Source organism: Gavialis gangeticus, unplaced genomic scaffold, assembly GCF_001723915.1.
Source record: "Gavialis gangeticus isolate Ggan-Ray unplaced genomic scaffold, GavGan_comp1, whole genome shotgun sequence".
NCBI classification, from domain to species: Eukaryota; Metazoa; Chordata; order Crocodylia; family Gavialidae; genus Gavialis; species Gavialis gangeticus.
Genome location: NW_017728993.1, coordinates 56,551,290 through 56,567,943, shown reverse-complemented (window position 1 = coordinate 56,567,943; position 16,654 = coordinate 56,551,290). Strand labels below are relative to the sequence as shown.

The window sequence follows — 16,654 nt, the reverse complement described above, 5'->3', positions numbered from 1 at the left end:
CTCATCCAAGTCACTGATGAAGACATTGAACAGCACCGGTCCAAGGACCGAGCCTTGTGGGACTCCACTGCCCACATCTTTCCAGGTCAATACTGATCCATCCACCACCACTCTCTGGGTGTGACCCCTAAGCCAATTTGCCACCCACCTGACTGTGTAATCATCTATGTCACAGTTGCTCAGTTTATCTATGAGAATATAATGAGATACCATATCAAAGGTCTTCTTAAAATCCAAGTAGATGACATCCACTTTGATTTCTGCATCTAAGCATTTTGTGACCTGGTCATAAAAAGAAACAAGGTTAGTCAGGCAGGATCTACCTGCTATGAATCTGTGCTGGTTGCTGTTTAGCATTACTTTCCTCACTAGACTCTCACAAATGTGATCCTTAATAATTTTAGGGCCTTACAGGTCAAAACCAGCGCTTAAATCCCAATCCTTTTCTCCAAAACATTTTCTCTTTGTTCTCTCTTCTCTGCTGCTTGTTGCTATCCACATCCTCAGCAATTAGAAATTGTACCAGCTTCCTAGTTGCCAAAGGGCTTGTCTATCCAGGGGAGAAATTTTAATGGCTTAGTTACTACTGTGAATGACTTTTCCCAGAATAATAGTTGCTTTACTTCTCTGTTCTAAAAGCATAATTTGGAAATAAAATTTATTATATTTCATAAATAACTGGATTAGCTGTTGCTATCAAATATTTTGTTAACAAGCCTGGGAATCTTCCTTTTTTCACCTCCCTAGCTTTATGGCTGTTCTGTCTGTACCAGTGGTGCTCAGCCTTTTCATTCAGTAGCCTGGATGGGCAGTGTCTGATCCCTCTGCAGGCTGGATCCAGCTGGTGGACCCAGTCTGGCTCTGGGCACAGCAGAGACCCATCTGTCCATGTGAGAGCGGTGGAGGGCAACCCAGCCCCAATCCAGCAGTATGGAGGAGGGGTCTGGCTCAGTCTCATGTGGGGAGGTGGGGGAGGGAAGGGTTGTGGCCTGGCCCTGAACTGGCTGCCAATGTGGTCTGGTCTGGTCTATACCTGATACATTACTTACTGTGGGCAGGTGAGCAAGTAAAATTTTAGAAGTTATAAGTATTTTAGAAGTGAATTGTAAGCAAGTTGGTAGATTGGAAGAGATTCTTGAATTCACCTCTTATTTTATGAAACTTGTTTTTCTTTTAATTCTTTTTTATCATTGTTGGCTTGCAATGAAGAACTCTGCTTTCTTGTTTTTTAAAGAGACCCATGGAAATTTGAGACTTAATTAAAATTTCCTGTCCTGAAAAAGGGAGGGAGTGTGGCAGGGGCAGGCACTGCCCAGCCATGGTAGGGTGGAGCCAGCGGCTCACCCTGGGGGGGGGCTTCCACCACCATGCGCATTGCTGGGAGAGGCATGGGGGGGGGCATGTGCCCCTCAATTTGTTTGTGGGGCAAGGGCGGGCTGCGCACTGTGCTCAAGGCTGGCGCTATCCTCTTCCCAGTGGCTGCACTCATGGTGGGCAGGGCAGGGTTGGCAGCACTGGGAGGTGGCTTATGGGGAGGGCTAGAGCCACCTCAAAATTCACCACAGATCCTCCCATAGACTCCCCTTCCAGCGCTACCACTGCTCGCTCTGTCCTGCTGGCCTGAGCACAACCATTGGTGAGAGGCTGGCACCAGCCCCGAACATGCAGTAGGCAGCTGCCTTTGCCTTGTGCACAGATTGGGGGGCACATGCCCCCCGTGTCTCCCTCAGGGGTGCACGTAGTGGCAGGAGCTGTCCCTCCTCTCTCTGCCCCCTTGCACCCTCCAGATGAGCCACCAGCTCTGTCACTCTCCAAGCTGCCAGGCTGTACTCCTGGCATGCTGCAGCTGTGTGTATGCGCACAAGATTTTTTTGGTAACATTACCAGACACATCAGTCCAAAAAAGCCGATTGCTGATAATGTCAATTTTCCTTTTATCAGTGCTGATACAATATGAACTGATGTATTGGTGCACCTCTAGTTAAAATGAGCGATGGTGTTCAGCAAGATTAATGATTTTTCTAAGGTTACTTTGAAATTGAAAATAACTTTTGCATCTCCAGTATTAAACCAAATGTTGAATGGAGATGGTCTTTTGAACAGTGTTGTTGCCGATGACTTGAAGGGACACAAGTGGAGAAGAACATAGCTTTTTATTAAGTTTGAACATGAAACCCTTTCTTGTAGTTTAAAATAAATTGTTTTAAAATCCTTTAGTAACTTGGTTTCCCTGTTCAGAGCATCTAAAACAAACGGTTACCTTAGAAACTATGTTGCCAGCTGTAGGAGATGGGGAAGTAAACTGAAATAGCTCAGTGATTCACTCACCCTTGCCTTACCTTATTTAGAAAAGAAAACCCTATAGATGGTGTTGGGGAAAAAAATTTAACAGAGCATAGTATCAGTTAGTCTTCATTTTAAAATAATGTGAAGGTTTACTTAAGCATTTGTAATCTTTCATTTTTTCTGAGAGTAATGGCTAAAATCTCTGGGAAATTCAAATTTTTTCTACTACAGCAGTTCCCAAACTCAGACAGATTGCACACCACCAAGTTAAAATGATACAAACTTAAGAACCCCTAGCAATTTTTTGGCATATAAAGTAATTATAATAAATCTGTTAATGTGTACCAATGACAGGTGGTCTGTGTACCACTGGTGGTACCTGTACCACAGATTGGGAACTTCTGCTCTACTGTTCTTAACTGTTTTTATTCCTACCTATTCTTGTAATTTAAATACCGCATCAGCCAATCTGCTGTCAGTCTAGATCTCTAACAGCCACTTATTTTGAATGTCTGTGGAATACAACTAGGATGCCACAGTACCCTGAGGTTCCTTGAGATCTCTTCAAGGATGCTGCAGGGTGAAACACAATATTACCATTGTTAGGTTTGCAAGCATGTCTTGTATGCTAAGCCCAGAATTTCAAATAGAAAACCACAGTGTCATAAACATTCTGACCTTGTATGTACTCATTGCCCATATGTTTTGACTAATCAGATTCTGGTCCTCACATGCATACCCCAGATTTTCATGAATTAGACAACATCATTAACAACTTCAGCACTAATATTGGTATCTAAAGTCTGAACAGCTAAACTAAAATAAACAACAAGACAAAATGGAACAGCCAAATAATTATTGCAGCTGCTGAGCCATGGTTGAGACAAGGAAATCACTGGTGACCCCGTTGACAACACCTGGACCTTTGAGTCCATCCACCACCTTCACCACTGGATCAAATTTTCACACTGGTTTGTGGAAAATAAAATAAACTTGTTGAGGGAAATGTATCGAGGTAAGGTATTATTTATATTTACAGCCTGTTGTAATCTTTTAGTTCTTTGCAACAGACAAATTTCTCTATCAATTTTTTCTGCACTCAGAGTAAAAATGAAGAGCTATCATTTTTGTGGGGTGCCTCAAGTCTAAAAAAGCTGAGAATCGCTACACCTATATAGATGAACTGTATGATTTTTTCATACTTCATCTACAGTTCAGTCATCCCCTAACGTAACACTTTTTATTCAGGGGCTGGAAACAACCCTGTTGACCCTCAAGATGGTCTGGAGACCACCTTTGTGCTATCTCTTCTGCTCAAATATGCAAGCAGGGGAGAATCCTCTGTTCTCGTGTCCTCACTGTTGCATATTGGCACACTTTAATTGTCCTGAGACTGTCTGTATGTCTATTAATGTTTTTTAAGAGAAATGGTATTTTGAAGCAATAGGCAGAAAGTGAGAGGAAACTACTTGGCTACTTGACTTACCTTCTGTTTGTTAATACTTACGTCACACTCCCCATACCATTTCAAAATCTTGGTACCACCCCTAGTTGTCCAGTTGGCTAAAGGCTGGAACAAATTGGTAAGGCTGGATCTGCATCCTAAAGGTCACTACGCATAGGTTTTGTCGAACAAGTTGGGAAAGCAAGTTCCTGAGACTAAGGACTTCCATTAAGTACTCTACCAACATTTCCTGCATGTATTAATTTAGGAACTGTCAGCAGCAATAGTAACAACATCATATTTTTTTTAGATTTTACCACAAAGGGAGGTACAGCATTAAGTTGGTAATAGCAGTGGCTATTTTTGAGGAAAGCTTAAGTGTGCTTAACAGCTGTCAAACTGACAGCACTTGCACAGATTCCCTAATTAATATTTAAAGAGAGACTGTTTTTTTTTTTCTCTTGCATTGCCCCTCAACCCTGACCAAAAGTTACCAGCTGCAAAGGTTAAGCGTGTCCAGACAAGCTGTAGATAGTACCAGCAAAGTGGAAAGGTAGATTTTCTGTGATTCTAGTGTATGGCATAAATACTGCATGTACCGCCAGGCTTGTGAAATATTATTTTACAGGATGAAAAAAAAGACCCTGAAGTTCCCTGTCCTATTAAAAAATATAATTTTGAGTGAGCCAGAGGTTCATCATGCTAGCATGTGCTGTAATAAAAGTATGTGTTATGTGGCTTTTCTTTGGCTCTGCAGGTGCTAGTGTTGGCAGGAAGCTAGCAGTAGACTCAGTTTTGAATTGAAAGATGCTTTCTTAGCCTCTTTGAAAGAGACTATTCTAAAAGTACCCTTAGCTTTGAATAACCTCCTAAATTTGCATGAAGACTTGCAGAGGCTTCTGTGTGTTTAGTGTCCTTTCACTGCCTGGGTGAAGAGGAGGATGTTTGCTGGTTGATAGTCTCACTAAAGTAGTATAGCCATTGGTATTTTGTGGATGATTTGCTGCTTTCTGCTTTGTTATATTCATAGGTTTCAATATATAGGTCTGAATTTTTAAATGCAGGCATTCAGCTTTGGTTCAGAATAGTTTTTAATATTAGAATGGATAAGTTATTGTCAGTTCTCAGGCTGTTTTCAAGCTGTGGTTTGACAGCTGAATTGGTGCTGCTGTGATGATTTAGTTTTGGCGGGAGGAGGCAGTATGAGAAGTTTAACAATGGGCATGATGTCAACTAAATTATTTTTTCAAATGTTATCTTCCTGCGCAATAACTTTTCCTCAGTGATGAAACACAGTTCATAGGACTGTCTGCCAATTATACCAGGTCACTGATGGTTCAAAACCAGCATGTAGGAGAGAGGGGCGCACAGTGGTGACTGATTTGACTTTGGTTCATGACTATTGCATGTAATACTGCAGTCAGTTGGGTGTTGCTTTGAGTCACAGAGTTTTCTGGGATTAGTTTTGTTTTGTTTTGTTTTTAAGAGCTTGTACACGTAGGAGAAAATGTAATGGTGAAACTGTCCTGGTATAATTAGGCTACTGCATTTCAGCCAGTAAATGTCATGTGTGGACAAGCCCCAGTTTCTCTGCAGTCCTGGTTTGAAGGAAAAGTCTACTTGTCAGAACCTGTTACTTTTGGCATACTATGTGGTTTGATAAAATTGGAGCGAAAGAATTGCAGCTGCATTTTTCAAGCTCTTGTGGCAGATTTTTAGCAGCAAGTTTTGTAAATATGTTTTTGTCAGCATATGTGGGATGGTACAGAATCTCATAGCAGTGGGTGGAGTATAATAGGGGTGCACTGATAGAGATGTTGGGGGCCAGTACTGATAGCTGATTTTTAAGGAGACGTATCAGCTGATACGAATCTGATTACCGATACAGCTGCATGCAGCTGATAAGTCTGTGGTGGTGAAAGGTGAGGAAAGGGGCGTGCTGGGGTGCAGATCAATGCCCCCCACAGTGAGTGAGGGAGTGGGGCTGGGGCAGGCGCTGCCCAGGCAGGGTGGGTGCGGGATGGTGCTGTGACTTGTCTTGCGGGACCAGGGAGAGGGGGTGGCTCCTGCCACTCGTCTAGAAGGGCACTGAGGGGAGGGGTGTGTGCCCCCGGATCTGCGCTGGGTGGGCCAGGCAGGCTGCAGTGCTGCACTTGGGCCGGGAGGCGGCAGTGCTAGGGGGTGGTGGCTGCAGCCAGCCCAAATTTTGCCTTAGCCCCCTTCCAGCATTGCTGCCACCTGCCCCAAATGCAGCACAGCCCTGGCTCGCAGCTGCAGCTTGCCTAGTCTGCCCTGCACTGATCTGGGGCATATGCCTTTCTCCTCAGTGCCCTCCCAGATGAGTGGCAGGAACCACCGGATGAGCGGCACACGGTGGTGGGAGCCACCCCCCCTCCTGTGCCCCCTGGATGAGCTGCAGCTCTGTCCTGTGCCCACCCTGCACTGTCCCGGCAGCATCTACCCCAGCCCCACTCCCTCCCTCACTGCGGGGGGCATTGATCTGTCCCTCCCACACTCCTTCCGCCCCCCCTTCCACCACACCAGACTTACCAGCTGCATGCTGCTCTCCACATTGCCTGGCTGTGCTCCTCTCTGCCTGCATTCTGACAAACAATTTTCTTTATATTGGTGCCAATCCAATATCACCTCTAAAAATTTTCTATAACATAGAAGTTTATCTTATGGAAACTACTAAATTTCTGAAGTAATTTCATGACTAAGAAAACATTCTAGAAATCAAGACTCAGTCTTACCCTCTTAGCCATACTGCACATCTAATGAGTGTTACTGGTATGCTTTTTTCCCCCTCTGCAGCAGGCGTCCTATAGTTCAGTGCTTCTCAAAGTGGTGGTCTGTGGACCAGTGTCAGTCCGCAAGCCACCGGTCCGCAGCGAGTTGCCAGGAAAGGAAGAAATATATTTTCAGAAGCATAACATTGATATGTCATAGCACCGCAGTTCACACGTTCTAATGCTCCGGATGACATCACATCGTGTGAGGTGAGGAAAGAGAAAGAAACAGCCAGTCGTGCATTTGTGTAGTGCTGTTGCACGCAGTTGCTGCCACCAGCTGAACCGGGCACCAGTCTCTGGCCCACTGGAAAAAAAATTGCCGGTCTACCACATCAGATAGTTTGAGAAGCACTGTTATAGTTGACCTGACTTTACTTCAGATGCTCAGTCTGAGGGCTTAGACAGGGTGGAAAGCTTACGATTGTTATGACTGGCTCTTGTCTGCCATGGGTTGGAATATGGTTCTTGTGGACCATTTAGACTATTTTAAACCATGTCAATAGGGAATATTTTTTTAGTTGAATTTCCTGGTTCCTGGTTAGACCACTGTTAACATGGTAATGATCTTTAATGGATCTTTCCAGCTCTTTTTTGGTAGAGCCCTTTGTGATCCTGCAAACATTCTGTGAAGCTGTTGGAGCCCATTTTTGAGCAATAGCTTTATGACATGGGTCTGACTTCCCACTTTATCTACAGATCCTTTAGGATAGTCATTTAATAAATGCTTCAGACATGCCTTGAACTTCACAAGGTGGACTGGTGGTTGGCTGTATATGTGTGTTCTTCCCCACTCCTGCCAAACGATTATTTCTTTGGAGTCCACTCTTGACCCACCTATACCTATTCTATTGCATGGAAGATCTTTTTTTTTTTTGATAGCAGATGCTCTCTGCACCTCTGGAGGGAACTAATTTGTTTTAATTTAGTTCAGTTCCATAACTGGCTCATTGAAAAAGTAAGAGAACTAGTTATTCCTTTATGAGTAGAAACTATGAGTAACCTACAGAGATCCATTAGCTCTAAAATAACTTAAAGGATACTTTTTCTGGTCAGCACTACTTCAATTTGTGAACTTTAGAAAATACTTGATTTAGTAAGTTTGTTTTAATGTGAAGTGCACTTAATTATTTTTCTTGTGTATGTAGCATATTTCAGGTATTTTTATTTGACTAATAAAACACGTTGCAAATGCAGATTTTGTGCTTTTCAGTTAAGTTTCAGTTTTTAACCAAATACAACTTTGCATAAATCAACAAGTAAAAACTGATGCAAGTAGATGAAACCTCTGAGGTTTTTTTAACACAATGCATTCATATTCTTATTTACCTTTTTATTAAGGTATACAGTTGCACAAGTACGTATGTATAGACACACTGTACCCTCCTGGGTAGCAGCAAGTTTAGATTATATTTAGCTGTAAATGTGTTTAATGGCTGCCAGTCTCTGAGATTTACCTCCTAGCCAAGTAGCTACAAAATCCAAATGCTACCAAATCTAAATAAACCTGATTGTTTGAATCAAGTTTGTTTGCTTACTGACTTAGTCCTATTTTTTAAATCAGTCTTAAATGGGTATAAACTCCAATAATAAACTCTACAAATGAATTGTGAAACATGAACTGAATTCTGATTTGAAAGCTGTAGTACAGGTAGCAAATGAGTTTCAGAACATTTTTTTTTCTTGCCATCATATTAGGTTGTGTAATTGGCAGAGAGGACAAAACTTTCTTGGTTGATGTGTTCTGCGTAGTAGTTGTGGGGGGTGGGCTGTAGTATGATGAGTCATATGAGGTTCACCCTCCTCTTCCGCACCCTCCCCCTCACCTTTATCTGAAAACTGGATTATTTCAGATAACCTGAATTTTTACATGACTGGCAATCCTCTTACCCTGGGGATGCCGGATAACAAAGATTTTACTGTATATTGTTCCATCTGTGTCCTGTTTCTCACCCCCCCCACCCCTACTGCTCCTCCACTGCCAAATATTAGGACCTGTTGTGAGCTCCAGAATACAGGTGACATGGCACTGTGTGCTGGAAGTTGAGCACCACTGGTTTAACCAATTATGTAGTTAGAGGGCTGCATTACAAAATAGGCAGTAGCATTACAAAGTAGGTACTTCCTATGCATTTAAGCAGTTTATACACTTAAACAATATGCTGATAACCAATGCTCACTACAATGTAAGTAGTAGGTAAAAAAAAAAAAAATGTATTATGTAGTTCAGCAAATTATGCATTTATCTGGGTACATGTGGAAGTGAAGGACATTGTAATTGTAAAAAGAACATATTTCTATTCAATTACTGGTAACTGAAGAAAGTCCAGAGGGTAAAACAGACCTTGCATCTGAGACGACCCTCCAATAATTAGATTTGTTAACATTTTCCATGTTTAAAATGTATAATTTTTCCATGTCTAGAATCTAGTTATTGGGGAGCCGTCTTAAATTCTGAGTTGTCTCAGATTTAGGTTATATAAAGTAACTTTTCCCTAACTAGAAGCATACTTGAGCAATGGAACAGGCTATCTAAAGAGCTTGTCGTATCTCCTTCATTAAAGCGTGTTGGGAGCGAGTTAGACTTTCCCTGCCAAGTGTTGTCTAGATATGCTCACTTTGCCATGGTGTACAGAAATGGAATAGATAATCTCTGGAGGTCTCTCTCAGCCTTACATTTTTTATGATTTAAAACCTCTAAAACCTTGAGGCAGCTACCTTCTATTTCCTCTAAAATAAGGAAAACCAGATAGTTGGTTTTTTTTTTATTTATACTTAATCGTCAATTGTAAAGCATAAAAATAAAATAATTGGGGTGATATAACTTAACATCTTGCTTTCTGAGCCTGGTAAATAAGTTATTTTTTCTAAAAAACTGAACTTTAGTACCTGCATACTCTCCTGGGATTGCAGTAAAATAAGACTTTTTATACTGGCAAGTTCTCAAGAACAGAAAAGATGCAGCTTGCAAGGGAAGCCCTTTTTAAAATAAGGTTTTAAATGTTCTGTGGTAAGGCTTTGAAGTAAGTTTTAAAATTACTTGGGTAAATTGAGAATTACTTTAAATAGATATTGAAATATTTTTAATGAATTCATTTGTGAAATCTATTTTTATTTAATCAGAAGCTGAATTAAAATGTTTTAAAATTGGAAACATTAAACAAGAACACATAGATAAATTAACAATTAACTCTATAAACGTGCTTGAACTTTGATCTCCCCCAGATGGACAATTTTAGTATAGATTTTGAACACAAAGCCCGTCTTTATATTTCGAAACTTTTCAATATTTAACAAATTCAGGCCTGTGAACTTCTTGAGGTTAATCTGAAGATATGTAAAGCTTTCACAAAATGCTTCTTAATTACCAGCACTACTAGGAAATGCCCATATCAAGTTTGGTGGCAAATGATTTCTTTTTCATCAGTAAGTTATGATGCAAATTTAGCTTGAAGTTGCAAGAAAATGTGTGGACAAAGACATTCAACAATTAACTGATCTGAAATAAAATTGCTCTCTAATTTTCAAGGAAGTTGAGACAATTTCAGTAAGAAACTCTTGCATCTCTCTGCTTAGCTCCAGTGAATGTCCAGTAGGAGTCTCTAATCACAAAAGAATCAAAGTCTTTTCAAAGAATGAACAAGAGAAATCTGGGAGGAAAAAGTCACTGTTTCAATGACCAATGTATTAATTTTGGCAATACTAGTCATATACTAATTTATTTGTCTTCTAGAAAGTATAGAAAGACCTGTTATGACTTTGAATATACAGCAGTTGAGGTTTGGGGTTTTTTGGGGGTGGGGGGGTTGCCTTTTTACAAGCTTTTTATTTTGGACCTATGTACTAAAGGCAGATTTAATTATGGCAAGGACAGAGGATTTAACTTTAAAGGAATAGATTTAATCTAAATGTTAGTCCATGAAACATGGTGTTCAAAGATGGGTAGATCATATTTTCATATTAAGTTTCAGTCAAACTTGAGGTAAAGTATGCTGTACTAGTGTTTCATTTTGTTAGTTACGTATATGTTATTTATTAATGAGTATGTAGCCATTAAGTATCAGTAAGTGTTATTGACTTATTTTGGTGAAAACTGACTAATGGAAATGAGTGAAGACACTGAGTGCCATTAAGCATCAGTTAAGTTTTTCTAGGTATTAAGCTATCAAAGATAGGCCAGTAAGTCTCATGATTTTTCCTCAGATGCCGTGAAACCTCAGTGACAAAAAAAAATCTACAAATAGATGAGAAATGGGTATTTTTTCACATAGACACATGATTGAGGCTTTTAATTTGGGACACTGGTGGTTCAGAAACATTCTGCCTACATAGTGGCACGCACAGTAAGAACGATTTGAAAATTTGTCTAAGGGGGAAGGTTTTGCCAGTTGCACTGCTATAATTCTTCCAGGGTCCTTCTCCACATTCACTCTGTCTGGAAGTCCTGTCTGCAGCATGCTGTCTTCAGGGCATTCAAGGACTGCCAGAACATATTACAGGTTTTAATACTTGGAGGCTCTGGTCCTGAAGTCTCAAGGATTGAGGACGTCCAAGAGACTTGTACCCATGATGGAAAGGCCACTATCTATCCCTTATAGCCCCAGGCAACAAGTGCTGTGTGGATGGTTTTGCTCTCAACCCCAGGACTGGAATTCAGGACCATAATGAAAGCTGTTCGTACACTAGGAATTCTTGTATCACTGTTGTACCGTGTACAGTTCTGGCCTCCATAATTCACAAATTTAATAGTGATGGTAGATAACTACTGGAGCAACTTAACAAGGGTTGTGATGGATTCTGAAATTTGAATGAGGACTGGATTTTTGGTTGTAGCTGTGTTGGTCTAAGGATATAGGCAGGCAAGGTTCTTTGAGTAGATGTGATTCTTTTATTAAACCAACTGAGTTGTTGGGGGGGTAAAAGTTCTTAGCAAGCTTTTGGTCGTAATTGCCCTTCTTCAGCCCTAGGAAGTCTCTGCTGTTCTGTGACTCCAAGGAATGAGAAAAGCTAGAAGTGTGACTGGATGCCACCCTTACTCACCTTTGCCTTTTTTCCCCTTGCTGTTTTCCCCCCCTCCGTGCTTTACCTTTTTGTTTTCCTAATTTCTACCTATTTACATTCTCACTGGCATCCTGTCCTCATCTCATTCCTTGGAGTCTCAGACTAGCAGAAACTCCCTATGCCTGAATAAAGGTGATTATGCTCGAAAGCTTGCTAAGACCTTTTTCCCAACTACTCAGTTGGTCTGATAAAAGATATCGCATCTCCTTGAAGAACCTTGCCTGCCAGTGAGGATTGGGTGATTTGTTTTGTTTTTAGAATGTGTTTCTAGAGTTCGGTTACAGCTATTGGATTTGAACCACATCTTGATTCAGGGGAGTTCTATAGCCCTTAGTTCAGGCTATGATAGGTGAGTCAGACGATTCAAATAAATAGATTGATGTGCAAGTGTGTGTATTTATACGCATGTGTGACAACGCTGGCATTATGGCCTTGTTGTCTCTCCTGTTGTCCTCTCTGGGAAGAACTGTTCCCAGCTGAGGCAGTCACCCACCATGACTTTATGGAAGAAGTCTATAGAATTCTGCCTCAGCAGGAGATGATGGCTCACCCAGTTGGGGCAGTCCCTTGGGAGACTCACTGCATTCCTGAATGCCATTTGGCAAGACCTTTATGGGGTCCAGATTGGGAGCTCCTACACTCCTGCCACAATCCTCTGCACGGTTCTTTGGTCACACCAGACCTGGGCTCCAGTCGATGCGTTGATCGTACTCTGACTGTCATGCCAGCCTTGGAGTGTATAACAGTATTTCCCTGAACTCGTACCTGGAATTCCCAACAGTCTGTCTAGTATGAAAATAAAGAAATGTGGGCAGTCTGGCTGTCTCTCACCCCCTTCTGGCATGTGCACTTTAGTCTGTTGTCCGAGAGCTCCTCCTGTCATTTCTGGCGTCCTTTTACCTCTGCCCCAAGGTGCATCCAGCCAGTCAAAGCCAGGACTCGCTTCCCATCTGTGGCTCATGTTGCCTGTGGGAAGAGGGCCTACCTGCAGTCAGTCAGGGCTGGGGCTCCTCGCTTTCAGAGCCCCGGGCTCCGCAGGGCTCAGCATGCAGGCTGAGACAGGCCCTGGCTGGGAGTGTCTCCCCAGCAGCTGGAGTTTCCCAGCTGGCACTTCTGGCATGCATCTCCCATGGTGCAATATTTAATACTCCAGCCACATCATCCCAAGTCAGTGTGGCTTTACGCCGTCCCACAGGTAAGGGAGAGGAAATGAGCAGGGGTTTTTCTTTCCTTAATTCCCTTGCCCTGCTTCAGCATATATATATAAGACTTGTCAAGCTAATTGGCCAAAATACCAACTAGTATGATTTACTTTTACAAAGAGCTTTTTCCTTTTGCGTGTCCTGTACCCCAAATTCTCCGGTGGTTGTCCTCCCCTGGATCTCTGGACCATGGTATTCCACTTCTCCTGATAGGGAAGAGAAAAGTTGAATGCAGTTGGTAGAAATGTGGAGGTTTTGGCGTCTCTTAAAATTAGGTTGACAGACTATCAAACATACATGTCATAATATTAATATAATTGTGTATGGTGGGGTGGGGTGGGGATGGGGAAGTGCCTTTTGAAAAGAAAGAAAGCTGCCTATTGCTTTGATAAACAGGTCAGATGTTAGTAAATTCATTTATCTATTTTTACAAATGCTTAAGAAAAAGTCATGTGTTGGTTTATGTGTTTTCACACTTCACATCTGTGCTTCATTGAAATATTCTGCTCCCCTGTTTGAAATGATATTTGTGATTGGTGAATTTATTTGGCAATAAAACCTTCTATTTTCATCAGTAACTTTATCACAGACACCTCTAGTGGGGGAAAGGAAGGGAACCACACTTCAACAAAGTAACAATTCAGAGTCATTGGAGTTACCAAGAAGAAACTAAAAATATCTTCTAACTGAGCAAATCTTCTGCCTCGCATCCAGAACAGTCTAGTACCAGTTGTTGCAGATAATGAAATGACAATATGGTATATGAGGTGGAGTGGCTCATTCTTTAGTCATGCAAGGAAGTAAAAATGCAGTGGGTTTCAGTTGAACAAAAGTATTGTGATCTCAGATGAGCTAGCTTCATGAAACAGGGAATGAGAAACATATAGATCTGCCTTTGATAGACCATCTATATCAACCCACTGTGAGCTGGTAGATTGTGCTTTTTGCATGATACAGTTAAGAAATTAGTGAAGGGTTTACCAATAACCACCCAAAAATGACAAACTTGCTGTCAGGAAATCACAGTGTTACTAGTAGCGCAGCTCTTGAGACCTGCTTTTGAGCCTGTAGCAGATTGTTCTGTTTCCATCTACTTATTCAGTCTGCTGTCATAGCAGCCAAAACATCAGTAAGGCAGATGAGTAAATTGTGCCTTATGGGGACTCTTATGAGGCGTTTCCCCCATCTGAGTTCCATTGGTTGGCACATCCTATATAGCAATGTTTAGTGTTCATCTCAAACTTCCATTAGGGGCAAGTAAACTTCATTATATTGAAGGGGTGCTCAAGCTGTGGCCCATGGGCCAGGTCTGGGCCATGGAGCCCTTGCATCTGGCCACACACAGAGTAGGAAATTTGGCAGTAGAAGAGCAGTGGTTATTAATACCCCCTCCCCAACTTCCAAACACCAAGCCCCATACTGGTGGTTGCAGTTGGGCCATAACTCTTGCCCTGCATTTTGATCTAGACTGAACCCGACCCCCCCAAACCCTGGCTTGGACAGGTTGGGGCCAAGCTGTACTCCCCTTTTTCCCCCTATAGAGCCAGGCCACACCCCCTTTTTCCTTGTGGACTGGGGCTGGGCTATGCTTCTTCCTTCTGGGGCCAAGCCATGTCCTCTTTTCCCTGTGGGATCAAGTTGCAGCTGAGTTGCCCTGCGCCCCCCTCTCCATGGCTGGTTGGTGCCTATCGTGTCTGCCGTGGTGCTGGATTGGGACCATTAGTGAAATCCAGCCTGTGGATGAATGGGACACTGCCCATCCAGGCTGCTGGGGAAAAAGTTTGAGCACCACTGCTATGCTGGTATTATATGCTATGTGCATAAACATGTTGGGTGCGTCCAGACGAGCGCGGCCGTGCAGTATGTGGTGCTGCAAACACGTTTGTGGTGCCACCCACCACTCAGTCAGGTGTTCTCTGTGCTGCTCCGGTTTGTTTTATTTTTTTCCATGGTTTGTTTTTGTTTGTTTGTTTTGGTTTGGTTTTTTTTGACTTCTGGATTCAGGGGTAAAAAAAAACAAACAAAAAAAGAGCAGTGCACACTCAGGCGGAGTGTGCTGCTGAAAAGCTGAGCTGAGCCAAGCCACCCAGAGCTGTGGCTGCTGGCCAAGTTCCACCCTGCAGGATGGCTGTAGTTCCAGCCCTGGGAGGTCCCCGGGTAAGGCTGCTGGGGCCAGCACAGTGCTGGCCCCAGCCTTCCCTACTGCCCCTGGGGTAACTTGCTGCACACCAAAGCATGCATGGCACAGGCATTCCCTGGGGACAAGTAACAGTTGCGCAAGGTGTACCACTGCTAGTTATCCCCAGGGATCCGTCTGGACGTGCCTGTTCTGGTATAAGAGGGATATTCTTTGTTGTTCAGTTTATGCTGTTTTTAGAAAGAGTTTAAGTCAACCCAAAAAAGCTACTTTCTCTAGGTTTTGTTGGGGTATTAAACAGTAGTAGCTAAAATTCAAACTTTATGTATCATAACTTCACTGTTTTGACAAGCTCTAAGGACCTGGGCAAGGGCTTATTCCATAGTCTGAAAACAATGTAATTTAGTGTAACTTGCTTCTAATATCTTATCCTTTTTATCTTGCAGGCAGGCAGAAGTCCTGAAGGCTGACATGACAGGTAATTTGTTTTTATTTTATAGTTAGTACAGTGAATAAAATTTTAGCCCCATTTTTCTTCATGCTCTTCATGAAATGTTTTTCAGTTTTAGTATACAAATGTTGTCATGATAAATGTTTGTCCTGCAGATATGGATAAACAGAGCTTTGTTGCAATTAGCTATGCTTTCTGCCAGAATCAGACTTCACAAGTAATACACAAAACACTTGGGACAAAAGAGCAGGACTTTTCTTTTCTCTTTTCCCAGCAGGTGGTCTGAATTCAGTCTTGTCTTCCTGTTGGAAGAAGGGATTATGTCTGTGTACATATACATCCAGGATTATTGGTTGATCAGATAATTACTTTCAAAGAAATAACTCATATTCTCAATAAAAAGATGTAAAAGTCCCTTTCCAGTTTCTAGCAACTTAGTTGAAAAAGTTGATCTAAACACTGTCTGGTAAGTGCGCAAAAGGCAGTCTGTCAATGTCACAGTTTGCCTTTAATACTACCTTCTGGCTGCTGCAGGATCTGAGTAGCATGTTTATTATTATTGAAGTCATATAAGGTAATTTGATTTTATTTGCTATATTCACTTATTATGCAGCTTTCAGATTTCTAGTGGCTTGTTACAACAGGACAAGCCAAAGCCTGCACATTTTTCTCTAGTTCACTGGTGGTCCGTGTATTTTGACAGTGGAGAAAATAAATTTAAATGATTCTCTTCTGTGTACTTGGCCATAGTATATCTTTTTGTTCTTGTTTTTCTTTCTTTGTTATAGATTCGAAGCTGGGTCCAGCTGAAGTCTGGACATCCCGGCAAGCTTTGCAGGACTTATACCAGAAAATGCTAGTAACTGATCTGGAATATGCGTTGGATAAGAAAGTAGAACAAGACCTGTAAGTGTTTTAATAAAGGCACATACATTTGGGTAGAGAAGCAGGGAAGCTTCCAATATTTATGAAAGAATGGGTGTAATATGTTAAAAAGGCTCTCATTTTCTTCAAAAGTGGAAGCTTGACTTAAATATTTCTTAAATAATCATATACTAATCTTAAAGGAATAAAAAGAATGTAGGGGAATGGGCTGTGAAATAGTGTTTATACTTAGTGCTCTGGGGGAAACTATATGCTATGGGTAAGTACTTGGATGAAGGGTAAAAAGGTTTGTAAATAAGCTTGTGTGCTTCAATGAGTATCTGCAGTATGCATTCATGGCCTCAAAATGTGCATTTCATGTATGAAACTGATTAATTTTGGAGAAAGTGTTCACTTGTT

The 16,654-nt window shown here is 41.8% G+C and overlaps 1 protein-coding gene across 2 annotated transcripts in view; it reads left to right on the top strand.

Moving 5' to 3' along the window:
• SMG7 (SMG7, nonsense mediated mRNA decay factor) overlaps nucleotides 1-16,654 on the top strand; it is a 118,964-nt gene that overhangs the window by 24,878 nt on the left and 77,432 nt on the right. For both annotated transcript variants that reach the window (XM_019501747.1, XM_019501746.1), the window contains exons 2-3: nucleotides 15,366-15,397; nucleotides 16,159-16,276. In XM_019501747.1, the coding sequence (XP_019357292.1) occupies nucleotides 15,366-15,397; nucleotides 16,159-16,276 (150 nt within the window). The remainder of the gene's footprint in view (nucleotides 1-15,365; nucleotides 15,398-16,158; nucleotides 16,277-16,654) is intronic.